Genomic DNA, 15012 nt, shown 5'->3' on the forward strand with positions numbered 1-15012 from the left:
TTGCTTTATGCTGTACATGTATTCCTGGAAAACGGCACATAACTCGAATTTGCGTAAAGGGAACCCACCTTACAATATAACAAATAGGGGTATGTTCCAAGACCTCAGCTGTACTTTCCCCCAGATCCATTTCTACCACTTTTACAAGACGATTTTGGTACTCACCAACAGCAGACAGTACGCACAAGCACAGGGCACTATCATAATGGGGATGATAACTACAGAAACACGTGTTGCAGACGGCTAGCGAGGAGCACAAATCCACACAGGAGTCTCTATTTTGGTGTATGTCGCTCCCGTAATGCACCGCACAAATCAGCTGATTGTGGGCTTCCACCAGCCTAATAGCATAAAAGTGAATTTACCTTGCACGTAACTAATTTTTGGTATAAGAAGGATCATTGCATAAAAGCGAATTCACACATACAGAACCCACATAAAGCAAGGGAAACCTGTATGTGTGAATCTAGTTAACACTGCATTCAAATAAAAACTGAATATTGGGGAGCAGGTGGGGAATATTTTAACATACTCTTAATTTAACATAAATGAAAGAAGGTGTTTTCTAAACATATAACAGCTTCCTCGCTAGACCCTGCCTAGTTCTGCTTCAAGCAGGGCTGTTCTTCCTGCATTTTCAGTTGAATGCTAAGTAGAAAAGAAAACCTTAAAGAATCAGTTTTTTGGTTTCCTCTATACAAAAAGTATAGCCATGGCAAAACTAGCAAAACATACTATGTCGCATATTGTTAATGACTGCCTGCTGACTAAGTTCAGTGGCGGACTACGGGAACTGCATGTGGCCACTGAGAATGTTATCGCGTTGCTTGGCAATTATGCACACATTGTCTATATAGAAAAATGCCAGTTTAGTTATGTACAACTTGTTTTTAGCTCATCCTAAATATTGCTTACTAAATTACTAAAAAAACAAATGAGTGACATTTTGATCCAGAACACTGATGTTTGTTCCTGTCAGGGTCTTGGCACTGAAAAAAGGTAGATAGCGGCCTACCTGACAGTTTAGGTCCTTGGGTTATCTTGCACCCTTAGCACGATCTCACAATACTGACTGCCCTTTTTTTGGCTGTTGCAGCTCAGATTGGGTGGAGATCATTGAGCCTCGATCTCGTGAACGAATGTACGTCAACTTGACAACAGGAGAGTGTGGCTGGGAGCCCCCTCCTAATCTGAAAGTTCGTCAGTCAGATCAGAAACAGTGGTGGGAACTCTTTGACCAAAACAGCAACCGCTTCTACTACTACAATGCCATCACCCAGCAGACAGTGTGGCACCGGCCCCAAGACTGTGACATTGTGCCACTGGCTCAGCTCCAAGCCATGAAACAGAATTCTCAGTCTGACTCCAGAGAACATCAGCATAGAGTCACCTTGAATAGTGATGGCAGAAACACCGCCATCCAAATGTCCTTGCTGCAAGAAATGGAGAGGGTTAAGGATAACAGTACAGAGAAGAGACCGGACTCTGGAAGGTAGGAAGGACCTGGGCTTCTCCAAGGTATAATTAACATACAACTTTTTCTGTAGTACTGGTATTAACCACACTGCATGAAATATTCAGCTTAAGAACAAAATGGGCACATTGACACGATATGTTTACTGCAGAGCTGCCTACTTAGCTCCACAGTAAACATTTCTGCATCTACATGTACACCCTTATTAGGGCACATGAAACTAATAAACTCCAGAGCAGGCTAGTACTTGTAAGTCAAAGTACTAGCCTGCTTCAGAGTTTTTTCATGCACAGCAATGCACATGTAGACCCAGCCTGCTGTCCAGGGCATGAAAGTGCTTCAATGCAGGGGCTGCCTGCCAGCTAGCCCCACACTGAAGGTACCCTCATGCCTCAGCCAGCTTCTCCACAGCACATTGAGCCCAGTCAAAGCAGGCCTGGGCTGCTGCCAGCCAGAGTGGCTCCAGTTGGGTTCAGTGTGCTACGCACAAATCAACTCTGGACGCATGTTCAAACAGTGCACCCTGGAGCAAAAAACTGCAGAGCAATGAGCACTGGAATTTATTCATGCATATTAATTGCACGTGTAGATGTGCCCAGTGTCTAAGAAACTGTGCTGGTTGGAGAAGATACCTTTCTTGGGGGTTATTGCTACAGGCCAGTGGTGCCAGATCAGTCTGTGGGCCTGATCCAGCTGCATGCAGAGGGCCTGGATGGGGCCCGATCCAGCCATACAAGGCTTGGAAATTTTGGCATCAGGGGAGCAGTGGCAGTGTTAATTGCCACTGCTGCCAGGTATTGGGACCTGTGAGGAGCCCTGCAGGCTGAATGTGGCCTTTGGGCTGGGGGTAGAGGCTGCTAAGGTACCACAGGTTTGAATGTAAAAAAAGCTCAGTCCAGTCCCCTGAAGGCTAATAATCTGCACCTTCCTGTTTTTTCTGTCTGCTAGTGAAGCTAGTTATTAGTCACCTTACGTAAGAGATGTAGTTGTGGATGGGACCTTCATTATGTGAGGTATGGTATAAACCAAAACCAAAACTGTGTGCAGTGCTGTTGTCAGTATAAAACCCTGTGATTTGGCCAAAGGGCAAAACTGGCAAAACTTCTCCTTGCTGCCTGGAAAACTTGCCGCTCAAAGTGGATAGGTGGGTTATATGGAACTGAGGCTACCGGGAATAGCTGAGCTGTCAACCAGTGTTTTAGGCTGTAGCCCTCAATGGGCAGGGTGCAGATAGAGATTGTTTGCTAAGGTGCAGAGTCTCTCCTCCTTGAGCCAAGTCTTCCTTTCTTGTCATCCTGTTACTGTAGGCCCTAGCCCTCTTCTATTCTCTAGCTGGGCTGCTCTGAAATCTGTCTAACTACAGATGGAGCAGGGACAGTGTGCAAGATAGTGGGTGACAGGGATCACAGCCACAGTCACTTGTGCACAGCAGTTAAACAAAGGAACAATAACTGGATGTGAGTTTGTTTGACTAAAAGGCACTATTTTAATTCAGCGAAATAATTTTGACAAGAGTATTTCTTGTTGACAATTTGCCAGCTGTTGTCCTGCTTTCATAGAGAGCAGGGAAAGCACAGCAAAACTAATCCTCTGGTCCTTGCTAGTCAAACTGTTTTTTACTTGATGAGCTCAAACATTTTGCATATGTAAATACAATAAGCCTCATAGCCCCTATAAGAGAAGTTCAGAACATGATTCAAGAAAACCTCATCTTAACCTGCATTGTTGCTGTGCAGAGTGCTCAGGTGCCATGGTGATAAATGGAGTGTAAATGCCCCAAAATTGTTTACAGGATGAAAAACTGAGGCAGAGGGGAATAGACTTGATACAGGCATCCTGACTCCCAGTCCAGTGCCTATTATCAGAAGACCATCCTTACGCTTTTGCCATGTCTGGACAGAGGCATTGTGAGCCATTTTGGAACTGTTTGCTCTTTGGGGCAGGATTCTCTTTGCATCTGAAGGGTTGTACTGTCTAGCAGTATTTGCAGGGAACATTCGTCTATAAGTCTTCTCTGTTCTACCTTCTGCTTGACTTAAGCCTAACATGACTAATTACCTCTCTGTGCAATATAACTGAGTAAATCCTCCTGGCAAGTGAGTTCTCTGTAATGAGTGTATATTCTGATAGTCTTGCAGTTCATTTCCCAGGAAGGGAGGTAGAAGGGGTGGAAATGTGCCAGCAAACAGCTTGTGGCATAGTATAGGGGTCAAACTATGGCTTACAGGCAGGATCCAGCCCAAAGAGCTGGGGGGCTTTGTCAGTGTTTCTGCAGCTGGGGCCTTTGTGTGTGCTGCAGGTGGATGGTATGGAGAAATTGTAACAGTGGCAGCCAGGTTAGAAGCACCAGCCCACCTTGAACCTGAGCTGGGTTATTTTGACCTGCCACTTGAAGCAGTTGCCAACAACTAAGTCGTTCCTATAGCCACATTTCTTGGGTCAAAAAATATAATACAGGCAGTCTTTGGACTTACGACACAAAACCTGAAAACCGCGTCTTAAGTTGAAACATTGTAACGTGGAACCAATTTTCTCATAAGAACCCATGTTATAAATGGGGGATTGGTTCCTGAACTAAGGCCCGATACACTATTTTCACGAAAAACACCCCAGAATTTTGTACTCAATCAATTATAGATGAGTAATATAGCTACATTAATGTATTTATATTGTAAATATCAATCATGTTGATTTGGAACAACTTCTTTGAGGTGACTTTGCTCGACTTTTTGAAAGGTTCTAGGTTGGACTTTTTGAAGGGTTCTTGGCTGAAGTCTTCTCAGGAGTCTTGTCTGCAGGTTTTTCTGGAGTCTTGTCTGCTTTCTTAAAGAAAATGTCCAAGGAAGTTTGGACAGATGTTCTCCAGGGAGATGAATGACACAGTGAACTTGTTCACTGGCATGGTGTCGCATCAGATCAAGCATTGTAAAGTCAAAACTGTCGTCATAAAGTTGAAACGGTGTCAATTTATAAACATTGTAAATGTGAAACGTTGTAACTCGAAATGTTGTAAGTCGAGGACTGCCTTATATCCTACTGGAACCAGGGTAGAAACAAGTAATTCCTACCAGTGGAGTTTCCACAGCATAGCTTAGGTCAGGGATGGGCAAAATACAGCCTGTGGGCTGGATCTGGCTTGCTGGTCACTTTCATCCAGCCCAGAGCACCCCCCACCGAATTGCACCCTGGTCAGCCCTTCCGTGCACAAGGGTGGAAGCAAGGCAGCCATGAGGACACCCCTGCAACATACCATATTGGTCCTTACTCCCATCCTTGTGGGCAGAAGGGCTCTGCCCAGCCAGCAGCTTCTGGGCAGGGCTCCTGCTGCAGCCAGAACCTGCTCACTCGGGCAGCAGGTAGGGAAGCAGCAGGGCTAGTGGTGGGGAGTGGAGTTGCAGCTTGGGGGAAACTGGAGCACAGCCTGCACCCAGAGGGGCAGCGGGAGTGCAAAGTTCAGCTGCTCAGGGTATGGGTGTGGGTGGGAGGGTGTGTGCAAGAACCCATAACACCCCCCCCATTGTGTGCACTCCCAGCTGCTGGCAGCAGCAGCAGGAGGGGAGGTCAAGATGCTTATGCCTGGTGCAGGCACAGCAAGCACTGTGCAGGGGGAGGGAGCAGAGCCTGCCTTTTCGCCAGGGCTCGGTCCCATGTGCCAGCAGCCCCAACACTTGCATCAGGGGACGCACCACACTGGCTCCATGCTGCCCAGGTCCCCCCACTCTGCTAGGAGTGGAGGGAGCCCCGCCCCCTGCTTCCCTGCAGAGTCCAGCATGGGGCTTCCCCGCTGCAAGTAGGGGAGGTAGAGCCCCAGTGATAGAATTGACCAAAACATGGGGAAGAAAGCCAGGAGGTCAGTCTTACATACTGTTGTTTACTCTCCAAATAGTTGTTAGTGAAGGAAGAATGGGCTGCTGCTTTCCCCTCTTCTTTTCCTACTTGCTGCTGCTGCTGTATTGTGTGTGGCTCTATCTGCACTTTCCCCCTCATCTCATTGCATATTGGTGACATAAGAAACTGCTTTCCTATTTGATGGTCTCCTAGAGGCCTTTGGGACAGTGATAAGAAAGACATGTCCCTTAGCTGCAGGCATGAAATGGTATCTAATTGGGAAGGTTGGGACTGTGTCTCCTTTTGGAGAAAAGGACTATTGACATAATCCCTGAGACGAGCTAGTGGGAAAACAAAACATTTTTTGGGATAGAAATTTTGAAGTAATCTCATTCTCCATTTGGAAGAACCCAAATGGAATTTTTTTGACCTTCTATCCATTTCACTTGACAAGAGCTTTTCAGATAGGCAGCTAGGGAGCCATCTTCTTAGTTTTTTCAATGGAAAATCAGAACCTTCCCCAGAAAATTTTGTTTATTGTGAAATGGACTTTTTTTGCTTGGAAAACCATTCCAGCAGAAGTGTTATAACCAGCTGTATTCCTATGTGTTAGCAGGGCTTAGAATTGCTCAGGCTGGAAGTTACTTATAGGGTGCACAAAGCGAACGAAAAAGAGTCCAAGCCTTTCAGCCTGGTCCCTGAGATCTGCACTCTTTCAGGACAACTTGGCCTACATCCATAATAATATTGTCAGCCTTCTCCATTAGCCGTCCTCAGCTTCTCTGAGCTTTAGCCTGCTCCTAGAGCTAATTCTCATCCTGCTAGAAGACAGCATAATATAGAACAGGGCTATCCAGCTAGTGACCCACAAGGCTGCATGTGGCCTTCCAGGGCTTACCATGTGGCCTACAGGCTCCTACCCAGCTGCCCCACAATATAGACACAGGTCATGCTGGCAGCATCACTTCTGTTCATTTGCGCTAAAGCACCACTCAACCTGCATGGAGTTGGGAGTGAATTTTCCTCCCCCAACTCCTGAAGATAGTGGTCAGTTTGGACTTCCAGTTCCCTGAGGGTGGCTCCACCTATTCAAGTGCATCTTTTACTGCTTCCCACAGACCCCTCCAGAACTGGTAATGCTGGACCATCTCATTCTATTGGGTTTTTGCTGTGTAAAGGTGAAAAAGGGGTGCACAGGAGGCAGCAATACCCTGACTTGGCAAAGGTTCCTTAATGCAGTTTCTGCCATCCTAGCCAAGTGAGAGTTATCAGCAGTAGTGCTGAATTCCTGAAGGAACACTTCCCAGTCCTTGAGGATAAGGCTGTTATGCTCCATCAGCAGGGAGGCCCAATTCAGGCCTTCCCCCATAAGGTAACATATGATGAGACTCGCTTTCCCCTGATCCCTGGAGTTGGGCTTGGAATAAAAGGCAGCATTGGACAAGAAACCCCTTGAAGTGCTGCTGGTCCCCATTATACCTCTTGGGTAGTGGGGAGAAGAGCATGGGACTCTGAGGGACAGGCCTGGAACTCGGCAATCTCTTCATGCAGCCATTGTGCCTCTTTACACCAGTGCTAGTTCTTCTCCTGGTGGTACACCACCTGGAACTGGAAGTTCTTGGTCAGCAGCTGCTGCAGCTGGGTTTCCAGGATTTGGTAGGTGGAGACAGGCTGGTTCAGCCAGTTCTACCCCGTCTGCAGGTCTCCCTGAGTTGTGGCATCTAAGGTGGATGGGTTCAAAGGCACTGGCAAGGGACTGAGCTCCATGTTGGAGCTTCATCACTAAATTGGTGGTTCAGGCCAACTGCCACATAGGGTAATGAGTGGGCCAGGTCTGGGGCCACTCAGGGATTGAGATACTGACTAGGGTCAGGAGAAGTGAGTAGAATCCAGGGACAAGCTAAGTTGGGAAGCCAGGAGGTCAACCTGAGAATAGGGTCTAAGGCACCTGTACCCAGCCTTAGGGTCATGACCCCATTTGGGGTAGCAATGATACTCAACAATGTCTACCAGTTATGATGAAAATCATAGAAAAAAGCAGGAAATTCCAGGTTCTCTTTGCAAGCTGGCAGAGTACCAGTCTGCGTGGGGCTGCTTGGGGCTGGAGAGAGTGGGAGGAGGGTGTGGAAGAAATCAAACTTTGCTTTGTGGTTGAATCAGAACTGACAGAGCCAGCTTTTCTTTATTTAGGGCTATAATGTGATTACAGGGAGGATTTCATACAGCAAGGGGAATCACGCACTTGTCTGTTTCAAAGGAATCCTCCTTTTTAAGTTTTCAAGCATTTTTATACTTAAGACAGATAAAGAGAGAAAAAAAATATGACCTTGGAGAAACTAAAACAAGTTTACTTAATTGGACATCTGTGCACAGGGTAATAAAACATGCAGGATTTCTTATCTTAAAACATATAACTGAAATAAGCAGTATCAGCACTTCTGGTCTCTATCTGTTTTTCTAGTTAAGTAGACCAGAAGCTGACTAAATTTACTCCTACATTCCTTAATTTTTTTTTCTTCAACAAGTTTGATATTTAGCCTTTCAACTTCAATTTTTTTTTCTCTTTACTTTCTGCTATTTCAACATACAAATTATATACTTTGTTTCTGGTAGATGGGCTATTCTTCATTTGCTTGGCAGCACAGCTTAAGCAACATTGAATTAACATAAACACTAGGCATACTTCAATAAAAACAACAAACAATATCAACAAAGTATGAATGACAGTAGAGCCTAAGGAACTGAAAATAGAGCTAAACCAAGAACTCAAATTCCAACTATCTGACTCATGCAATTTAACTGTTTCTTTTCGAATATGTTTACTTAAATCCTGGATTTCTTCTAAATTATTGGGAATATAAGTACAACATTCTTTACCTATCAAAGCACAGACTCCTCCTTTGCTGGCTAGTATATAATCTAACGCAAGTTGGTTTTGCAATGTCATTTGCCTTATTTCCTTCATTTCTGTATTTATTTTATCAAAACTATCAGCAGTAGCATTAGCAATCTTTTCCAGAGATGCTGCAACTTTCTTTATCTCGGACATAGCTAAGCCTGCGCCATAGCTGGGAAACATTATACCCCAAAATCTTTGATTTTCTGTAATTCTGCGAACATTGCGAATTCTTTCTTTAGGTAAGTGAGATCTAATAGTAAAGACAGGATGCGCTGCGGAGACATAGCACATTCCTCTCCAACCAGAGGGAAGATTTTTATAGACCTTATCCCCACACACAAAATAGTGACCAGCTAATGCAGTATATCCACCTGTATTACAGCGTGGGGACATCATCCATTGTGAATAATAGCCTGATCTGGTCCTGCAGGGAGCAAACCAGGAAAGCCAAGGCTGCAACTGAACTCCAACTAGCTTCAGGCATCAAGGACAACAAAAAGTCCTTTTCCAGATATGTGGGGAGCCGGAGGAAAAGCAAGGGCAATGTTGGACCCCTGCTAAACCTGATGGGGCAACTGACAACCGGCGCCCAGGAAAAAGCCAACCTATTAAATAGGTACTTTGCGTCAGTCTTTCATCAGTCACACGGGATGCCCATGCCTGCTATGGGACAGGGAAATCTGGGTGAGGGGGATCCCCTACCCTCCATCAATGCTGACCTCGTGAAGGAACACCTTGAGAAGCTGGATACCTTCAAGTCAGCTGGCCCTGACAACCTGCACCCCAGGGTACTCAAGGAGCTGGCGAGCGTCATAGCCCAGCCTCTGGCACGGATCTTTGAAAACTCCTGGTGCTCTGGTGTAGTGCCCGAAGACTGGAAGAAGGCCAATGTGGTGCCGATCTTCAAAAAAGGGAGGACAGTGGATCCGGCTAACTCAAGGCCCATTAGCCTGACTTCTATCCTGGGGAAGATCTTAGAAAAGTTTATTAAGGAGGCCATCCTTCATGGACTGGCCCAGGCTAACATTCTAAGGGACAGCCAGCATGGGTTTGTTGCGGGTAGGTCTTGTTTGACCAATCTCATTTCCTTCTATGACCAGGTGACCTATCACGTGGACAAGGGAGAAGAGATTGATGTCATATATCTTGACTTCAAAAAAGCTTTTGATCTGGTATCCCACGATCACCTCTTGGCCAAACTGCCCAGTTGTGGCTTTGGCTCCACCACGATCCGCTGGCTGGGAAATTGGCTTCATGGTCGGACCCAGAGGGTTGTGATTGATGGCAGTCACTCATCGTGGTGCCCTGTGACCAGTGGGGTCCCTCAAGGCTCTGTCCTGGGACCCATACTGTTCAACATCTTCATTAACGATGTGGACATTGGAGTCAGGAGTGGACTGGCCAAGTTCGCCGATGACACCAAACTTTGGGGCAAAGCATCCACACCAGAAGATAGGCGAGTGATCCAGGCTGACCTGGACAAGCTCAGCAAATGGGCAGAGGAGAACCTGATGGTGTTTAACACCAAAAAATGCAAGGTTCTCCACCTTGGGAGGAAAAACCTGCAGCACCCTTATAGGCTCGGCAGTGCTACGTTGGTTAGCACTACAGAAGAAAGAGACTTGGGGGTCATCATTGACCACAAGATGAACATGAGCCTCCAGTGCGATGCTGCAGCTAGGAAAGCGACCAAAATGCTGGTGTGCATCCATAGATGCTTCTCGAGCAAATCCCGGGACGTCATTCTCCCCTTGTACTCGACCTTAGTGAGGCCGCAGCTGGAGTACTGCGTCCAGATTTGGGCTCCACAATTCAAAAAGGATGTGAAGAAGCTTGAGAGAGTCCAGAGGAGAGCCACGCGCGTGATCAGAGGTCAGGAAAACAGATCTTACGATGACAGGCTGAGAGCCATGGGACTCTTTAGCCTGGAAAAGCGCAGGCTCAGGGGTGATCTGATGGCCACCTACAAGTTTATCAGGGGTGACCACCAGGATCTGGGGGAACATCTGTTCACCAGAGCGCCCCATGGGATGACGAGGTCGAACGGTCACAAACTCCTGCAAGACCGTTTGAGGCTGGACATACGGAAGAATTTCTTTACTGTCCGAGCCCCCAAGGTCTGGAACAGTCTGCCAGCGGAGGTGGTTCAAGCACCTACATTGAACACCTTCAAGAGTAAATTGGATGCTTATCTTGCTGGGATCCTATGACCCCAGCTGACTTCCTGCCCTTTGGGCAGGGGGCTGGACTCGATGATCTCCCGAGGTCCGTTCCAGCCCTAATGTCTATGAAATCTATGAAAATTGACCTGCAGGGGTATAGTTATATATCCAGGAACCATTAGAAAACCAAGCACCATTTATCTTAAATTCTACCTTGCACTTACTGACTCCTACTGCAACACGAGATCCATTACAGGTCCAGCAGAACTTTCCAGGGGTGGCATATGCTAATCGTACATAGACCGGTTGCAACTTACATTCTGCCAAATTTCGTTTCCATGAAAATCTGAATAGTAAGGGGCTAACATCTGAGTTGCATTCATGGGTACCGGTAGCATGGGTATTCCTCCGGTAGAATAGATAGGGACATGACTACATATCCAACAACGAGAGACATTTAAATTTATCCCAATTTGATTAACTAAAGACAAGAACACATTTTTGTGAAATGATCTTCTTTGTCAGTGCAGAAGTGTAGTTTGGTTTACAGAGTTTTTTTTAACTGATGAGTCAAGTTCATATAAGATGGCCCAGAAAGAAATACTGAGAACTACCCAAATCACGACTAACCAACTTCACCTCAGGAACCAGGAACTAGGTGGAGGCCTTTTTCCTGTCCCAAAGGGCATAGTGGTGTCATTGGGGCACATCCTCTTCACTTTGTAGTGGCAAATCCTCTTCGCCAGTAGGCTCCTGGCTCACTACTGGTCTTGAGCTCTCCTGCTGGCAGGCACTAGGCTCACTACCAGTCTGTGGAGGTTGATTACAAGACTGATATGGAGGAGACTCTGGGTCTAACGGGGCTGATGTTTTCTTCCTGTGTGAAGCATGGATCCATGTCTGGAGTCTTTGACACTTTATTGCAGTGTTGGTGGTCAGGAGTACCTGGAATGGGCTTTTCCAGCAAGGTTCCAGTGATGACTTTTGCTGATGGACTTTTATATGGACCCAATCTCCAGGCAGGATAGAATGGCATGGCTCATCTGGTTCTTGGGGGAGAGCTGCAGCCTGAAAATTGACCTGCAGGGGAGTAGTTAGATATCCAGCAACCATTAGAAAACCAAGCACCATTTATCTTAAATTCTACCTTGCACTTACTGTGAATGAAAATGCTTAACACGCTTCATTAGTGCCGTACAATAGTCCAGAATAGTATCATCAAGTGAATGTATATCGCAAAAGTGGGAGGCAACAGGTGGCGAGGCAGGGAGCCTCATGGGTCTTCCCAGTAGAGTTTCATGTGGGCTAAGCCCAGTCTTTCAGTTGGCAGTAGAGCTCATACTCATAAGGGCTATGGGAAGTGCATCTGGCCATTTTAGGTGAGTCTCAGCACAAATTTTGGCCAGTTTATTTTTCAGAATGCCATTTTAGTGTTCCACTTGGCCTGAGGCCTGTGGATGGTATGGGCAATGAAAGTTCTGTTGGATCTGCAGGACTGCAGATTTCTTTCATTATCTGTCCAGTAAAATGAGTTCCTCTATCAGAGTTTAGGGATAAAGGAATACCAAATCTTGGAATAAAGTCTCTGAGCAACTTTTTGCTTACAGTGATGGTGTCAGCTTTTGCACATGGGTAGGTTTCTACCCATCCAGAAAACATGCATACAATAACAAGAACATATTCATAAGAACAACATTTCTGCATTTGAATAAAATCTAATTGTAAATTTACAAACGGCCCCCACGATGGGGGATGTGCTGCCTTCTTTGTTTTTACAGGCTTTCCCACATTATGGGCTTGGCAAATAGGACAGGTGTGGCAGTACTGTTGAGCGACAGATGGAAAAGTTGAAGCAAACCAACCAAGCGTAACAGCTTCTGTCATCCCCCCTTTGCTCACATGTGCCATGCCATGGTATATGCGAGCAAGATGAGGAAGAAGGACCACTGGGGCCACCAGGCAGCCATCTGGGGAGTGCCACAAATGGTCAGGGTGTAACAAACACCCAGCCAGTCTCTATGTACGTTTCTCTGGTTCTGGAGCCTGATCTTGGAGGAGGGCAATATTGTGAAGACTTGCTAATGGAGACTGGTCAGTTGGAATAGACAAAAACACAGGCGTAGCCTGAGGAGCGGAAATAGCCACAGCTTTGGCAGCAGAATCTGCCAGAGCATTCCCGTGTGTAACATCATCATAAGGTTTCTGGTGAGCTTGGCATTTAATAACTGCAACAGCAGAAGGTAATTGTAAAGCATTCAACAAGGCATTTACGTATGGACCATTACTAATCTTGGCACCTCCTGAAGTGAGGAAGCCCCTTTGTTTCCAAAGTTGACCATAATCGTGTACAATACCAAAAACATAGTGAGAATCAGTATAAATATTAACAGAGGCACCAGAGGTTACGGTGCAAGCCCTGGTGAGGGCCACAAGCTTGGGAAACTTGAGCTGAATACACATTAGGTAAGCGATGGCTTTCTATAACATCATATTGGGAACATACTGCGTATCCTGCAACAAGGGAACCTTTTGAGTTTCTTTGACACGATCCAGCAACATAAAATACTAGATCTGGGTTTTGCAAGGGGTTGTCCTTTAGATCAGTGTGCGGCATTGTTAGGTGAGCAGTAACAAAAATGCAATCATGGAGTTCACCATCTGAAGGGATAGGTAACAGGGAAGCACGGTTTAAAACAGGGCACCTAGTTAGGGTGACATTTCCGGCAGAGAGAAGCAAGATTTCATACTTAGTTAATTTAGCATTTGAAAGGTGTTGGGTTTTTGTTTTTAGTAAAAAGGCTGCTACAGCATGTGGGACAGCAACAGTAAGGGGAGAACCTAATACAAGGGTGGAGGAAACTTCAACAGTGATGGTGGCTGCAGCTACAGCACGGAGACATGGAGGAAATCCGGCTGCAACAGGGTCAAGAGCAGAGCTGTAATAAGCAATGGGACAGTGCTTGTTTCCGTGTGTCTGAGTAAGTACTGCAAGTGCAAATCCGTCTTTTTCATGACAGAAAAGAATAAAAGGTTTAGTATAATCAGGAAGGCCTAAGGCAGGAGCTTGCAACACAGCTTGTTTAATAGAGGCAAAAGTGGCTTCAATTTCTGAAGTCCAGGGTAAAGGCTCAGGGGTATTAACAAGAGTCAGATTTTGCAACGGCTTGACTATAGAGGCGTAGCGGAGTATCCACTGACGGCAGTAGCCAGCCATGGCAAGGAAGGTACACATTTGGGACACAGTAGTTGGTCTAGGGATTTTAAGAATAGCTTCTATTCTGGAAGAGGAAGGCAGTCGTTCTCCAGCAGAAATATCATGACCTAAATAGCAGACACAAGGAAGACAAAGTTGTAGCTTTTCTTTAGATGCCTTATGACCTTTTAGGGCAAGAGAGGTGAGGATAGTTAAAGAATCAGTTTTACAGGCTTCAAGGGAGGTAGATGCCAAGAGCAAATCATCAACATATTGCACAACCACAGAATTTTCTTTAACTATTATGTCACCTAGATCTTTCTTCAGAATTTGAGAAAAAAGAGGAAGGGATTCAGTATAGCCCTGGTGCAATCGTGTCCAGGTATACTGAAGTCCTTGATAGGTAAATGCAAAGAGAAAGTGGCTATCAGGGTGTAGGAATAGAGAAAAATGAGAATAGAGAAAAATAGAGAACACAAGTTAACAACAGTGAAATAACAGGCACTAGGAGGAATACAAGACAAGACAGTAGCTGGATTTGGTACAACAGGAAAAGTAGGTAAAACTGCAGAATTTACCGCACAAAGGTCTTGTTGTACAAAGCAATAGGTATTCTTTCCAGGTTTTTTACAGGAAGAATAGGTATATTACAAGGGCTCTTAGTCAGGACAATGATACCTTGCTTTAAAAGTGCAGTTATAACAGGGCGTATCCGTTCTTCGCCTTCTGGACGTAAAGGGTATTGAGCAACTTTGGGTAAAGGCTTAGCTGGGTTTAATCTAATTTTTACAGGCTGGGCAGTATGGATTTGTCTTACTTCATAAGCATGCTGGGGCCAGAGAAACGGAGGGACAGTTTTTAGGATTTCTTCTTGCAACACAGAAAGGTCAGGGAACTCAGGCTCAGGAGGTGAGCTAGCTAAAGCGGCAAGTACTGCTATCTCATTATCACAGGGGACATCTAAATAAACACCATTAGGAGAGCAATAGATAATACAGCCGAATTTACAAAGCAAATCTTTGCCCAATAAATTAACAGGGGAACAAGAACTAAGGAGAAAGGCATGTTGATCAGAAACAGGACCTAGAGAAACATGTAATGGCTGGGAAACAGGATGAGGAACTATTTAATTTGAAATTCCTACAGCATTTACAACAGCAGAGGAGAGGGGAGTTGTGGAAAATTCTTCAGCTCGAAGAGTAGAGTGGCTTGCACCGGTGTCTACTAAACATTTTGTAGAGATGCCATTTATCACACAGGAAATGAAGGAATCATCTTGATTAGGTGGGGAAGCGGGGCTGTGATGATGTTACTATTCCTCAGGCTGGCCTAACAGGAGGGTCCCTGATTTGGGACAGAGAATTGAGTGAGAGGAGGTGGTGGCGGGTTAAACTGCATCCCCGGTTAGCTATGCCGGTGAGGACCTTGAGCTTTCCAGTGTCCTGGTTGGCCACAA

At 45.7% G+C, this 15012-nt stretch overlaps 1 protein-coding gene across 3 annotated transcripts in view; it reads left to right on the forward strand.

Annotated features, from left to right (window-relative positions):
* The window catches only part of LOC149856507 (rho GTPase-activating protein 39-like), a 154905-nt gene that overhangs the window by 33892 nt on the left and 106001 nt on the right, over positions 1-15012 (forward strand). For all 3 annotated transcript variants that reach the window (XR_016444405.1, XM_090064352.1, XM_090064353.1), the window contains exon 2: positions 1097-1492. Coding sequence is in view for 2 of the 3 variants with exons in the window: in XM_090064352.1 (XP_089920478.1) it covers positions 1097-1492 (396 nt within the window). In the remaining variant the exon portion in view is untranslated. The remainder of the gene's footprint in view (positions 1-1096; positions 1493-15012) is intronic.

This window comes from Crocodylus siamensis, chromosome 10, assembly GCF_052110815.1.
Source record: "Crocodylus siamensis isolate JL-2025a chromosome 10, ASM5211081v1, whole genome shotgun sequence".
NCBI classification, from domain to species: Eukaryota; Metazoa; Chordata; order Crocodylia; family Crocodylidae; genus Crocodylus; species Crocodylus siamensis.